The following is a 2,518-nucleotide window of genomic DNA, read 5'->3' as shown; positions in this document are numbered from 1 at the left end:
AAAAAAAAAAAAAAAAAAAACTTTCGTCGAGGGCAAGGGAAGAGGAGGAAGAGAGAGGAGGATCGACGCCTATCGAAAGAAATATATACGTATACATATACATTTTCGAGATAATTTTTTTCTCGTGTGAAGATACATCATCCGGTGGTGCGATACTTTTCGATACGAAACGTTGAGGTGATATGGCCGTCGCCCTTTTGGGCAAGTGCGTCGGTTTGTTGGCTCTGGTGCTGTTCCTCTACACCTGCTATGCCTTCCGCATACGCGATCATACAATGGGGCAAATGGCCTTTACATCATCGGCGGAGCAGCCGCATCGCGCTGCTTGCGCTTCTGCCTCCGGTAGATGCCAGGAGAAGAGGATCACGGGTACGTTGACCAAGAGGCACGACACCACGGCACAGACTCATGCCAGCATCGCTCGGAAACCACCTGCCGAGCTCGACGAGGGGAAAGGGTTGGAGGGGATGCGCGTGAAACACGAAAAGACCGAGTTCGCGGGGGTGAAGGATGGCGGGGCATCGCGGAGTGCTGAGGATCTTGAGGAGGAAGAGGAGGAGGAGGATGAAGAGGAGGTGATTGTGGAGGTGGAGACTGTGGAGGAGATCGCATCGAGCGATGACGAGGACGACGACGATGATGGTAAAAGGGAGGGCGAGGATTACGACGGAAGCAGAGAGGAAGAAGAAAAGGAGGAAGAAGAAAAGGAGAAAGATGCGGAGGATTCTCGGGGAAGAGTAAGCGGAATAACGGTGAAGGGTAGGAGGAAAATTGTGGAGGATGAAGAGGAAAGCGGGAAGATGGATTTAAAGAAAAAAGTTAGTCCGGAGAAAGGATTGAAGGAGATAATTAGAGCTAAGAAGCTAGGCAAGGTAGATAAAGATGAAGATGAAAAAGAAGACGATGATGATGATGATGATGATGAAGGGGAAGAGGAAGACGAAGACCAAGACGAGGATGAAGACGAAGATGAAGACGAAGACGAAGACGAGGAAGAATCGAAAGAAGTAGTTGCTACTCCTCCACCGAAAAAACTAGAAAAAGTTAGATACGCGGACAAAGATAAGATTAAATCGGTGGAAACTACATATGATGAGAAGTCAAAAGTTGATAACGTGATAAAACCAAAAGCCGATGCGATTAAACAATTAAAAGAGAGGAAATCAGAGGAAATTGCAAGAAGCAAGATCGAAACGACGAAGGCGGATGAGAAAAAGTTGGTCGAGGGATTGTCCAAACCGGTTGAAGCCACGAAGAAGATCGAGCCCGTTAAGATAACGAAATCTGAATCAGAATCGTCCAAATTGAAGATGAAACCGGCGGAAAAAGCGAAAATTCCGGTGAAACCGGAAGTGTCGAAGACGCGAGAACCGTCGAAAAAAGAAACTCCGAGTCCTCAATCTGCTCGAATTAAAGTCTCAAAAATTAAACGATCCGACAGTGAGTATCGTGAAAGATCGAATATCCATTTTTGGATGTTTTGATTTTCAGAATTTATGCATTATTATATTATCTAAGAAGATGAGGAAAAAATTATCGGTTGTTTTTTTCTTTCTCTCTCTCTCTCTTAATTTTTGTTGTATAGAATGAAAGGACTATGATATTGTTTATAGAAGATGAAACGAAAGTAAAAACGAAAACGCACGTGGATGCTGCTTTCGCTTTGGCTCGATTGAACGATGCGATATTACGCGTGCCGACCTTCGTGCCAAATTTCACAGCCATTGAAAATTTCGAGTGTCAGCAGCATATCAAAATTTTTCTACGACAGTTAAGGGGCCACAAGTTATGGGCGTTGCAAAGTAAGTCGACATTTTCATTCACATTACGAAAATTCAAAAATTTTAAAAATTATATCGCGATTCAACGATAGAAGATGATTTTTTTCACTTTAATTTTGTAAATTTTTGTATTGTTATTTGCACGAATCAGTGTTAGACTCGAGCGCGAAAATTCCATCGGGTCTATTGCGAGGAAATATAAATCAATTTGGAGATTTTGACGAGTGTTTGGGCGTAATGGCGCACGTGAAATTAGATGAAAATACGATAAAGGTCCAAGGCAAATATTGCTTGGCTTACATAGACATGTCTCCGTCTCGTCCAGACATGAAGCTTCCTGTCAATATGATGCAAGCACGTGCCGCTATCAGAGCGAGCATGCACGATGTAAGTAGATTTAAATTAATTAAAATTCCTTAAAATTTACTTGTTAAAATTAATATCTGCATCGTAACGAACGTTCAACTTTTCAGAGTGGTTATTTTATTCCAAGATTCCAGACCGTGAAGTGGGCATTGTGTCTTCCGGCAGCGTGCACCGCGGAGGACGCCCAAAGCATCGTTGAACAGGCGTTGAACGACTATAATTCTACTGTAGGAATTCAATTTATAGTAGATGTCGATCCTAAAATGTGCTATGTCAAACAAAAATCACGAAGCTATTCAAAAGAGACGATCTGTGTTTTGTATGTATCCGTATCTACGACTTTCAAATATTCAAATTGAGATAATATAAAA

General features: G+C 42.5%; 2 protein-coding genes across 2 annotated transcripts in view; one reads left to right on the top strand and one right to left on the bottom strand.

The window, feature by feature from the left end:
* Nucleotides 1-2,518, bottom strand: part of LOC102671838 (probable cytochrome P450 6a13) — a 136,390-nt gene that overhangs the window by 11,002 nt on the left and 122,870 nt on the right. The gene's annotated exons all lie outside the window — the stretch shown is intronic.
* The window catches only part of LOC102671301, an 8,104-nt gene continuing 5,634 nt past the window's right edge, over nt 49-2,518 (top strand). Inside the window, exons 1-4 of the mRNA XM_031508136.1 lie at nt 49-1,440; nt 1,614-1,802; nt 1,933-2,168; nt 2,255-2,466. Of these exons, the coding sequence (XP_031363996.1) occupies nt 183-1,440; nt 1,614-1,802; nt 1,933-2,168; nt 2,255-2,466 (1,895 nt within the window). The 5' untranslated portion in view covers nt 49-182. The remainder of the gene's footprint in view (nt 1,441-1,613; nt 1,803-1,932; nt 2,169-2,254; nt 2,467-2,518) is intronic.

This window comes from Apis dorsata, unplaced genomic scaffold (genome assembly GCF_000469605.1).
Source record: "Apis dorsata unplaced genomic scaffold, Apis dorsata 1.3 scaffold_74, whole genome shotgun sequence".
Taxonomy (NCBI): domain Eukaryota; kingdom Metazoa; phylum Arthropoda; class Insecta; order Hymenoptera; family Apidae; genus Apis; species Apis dorsata.
This window is presented reverse-complemented; position numbering and strand designations above follow the sequence as displayed.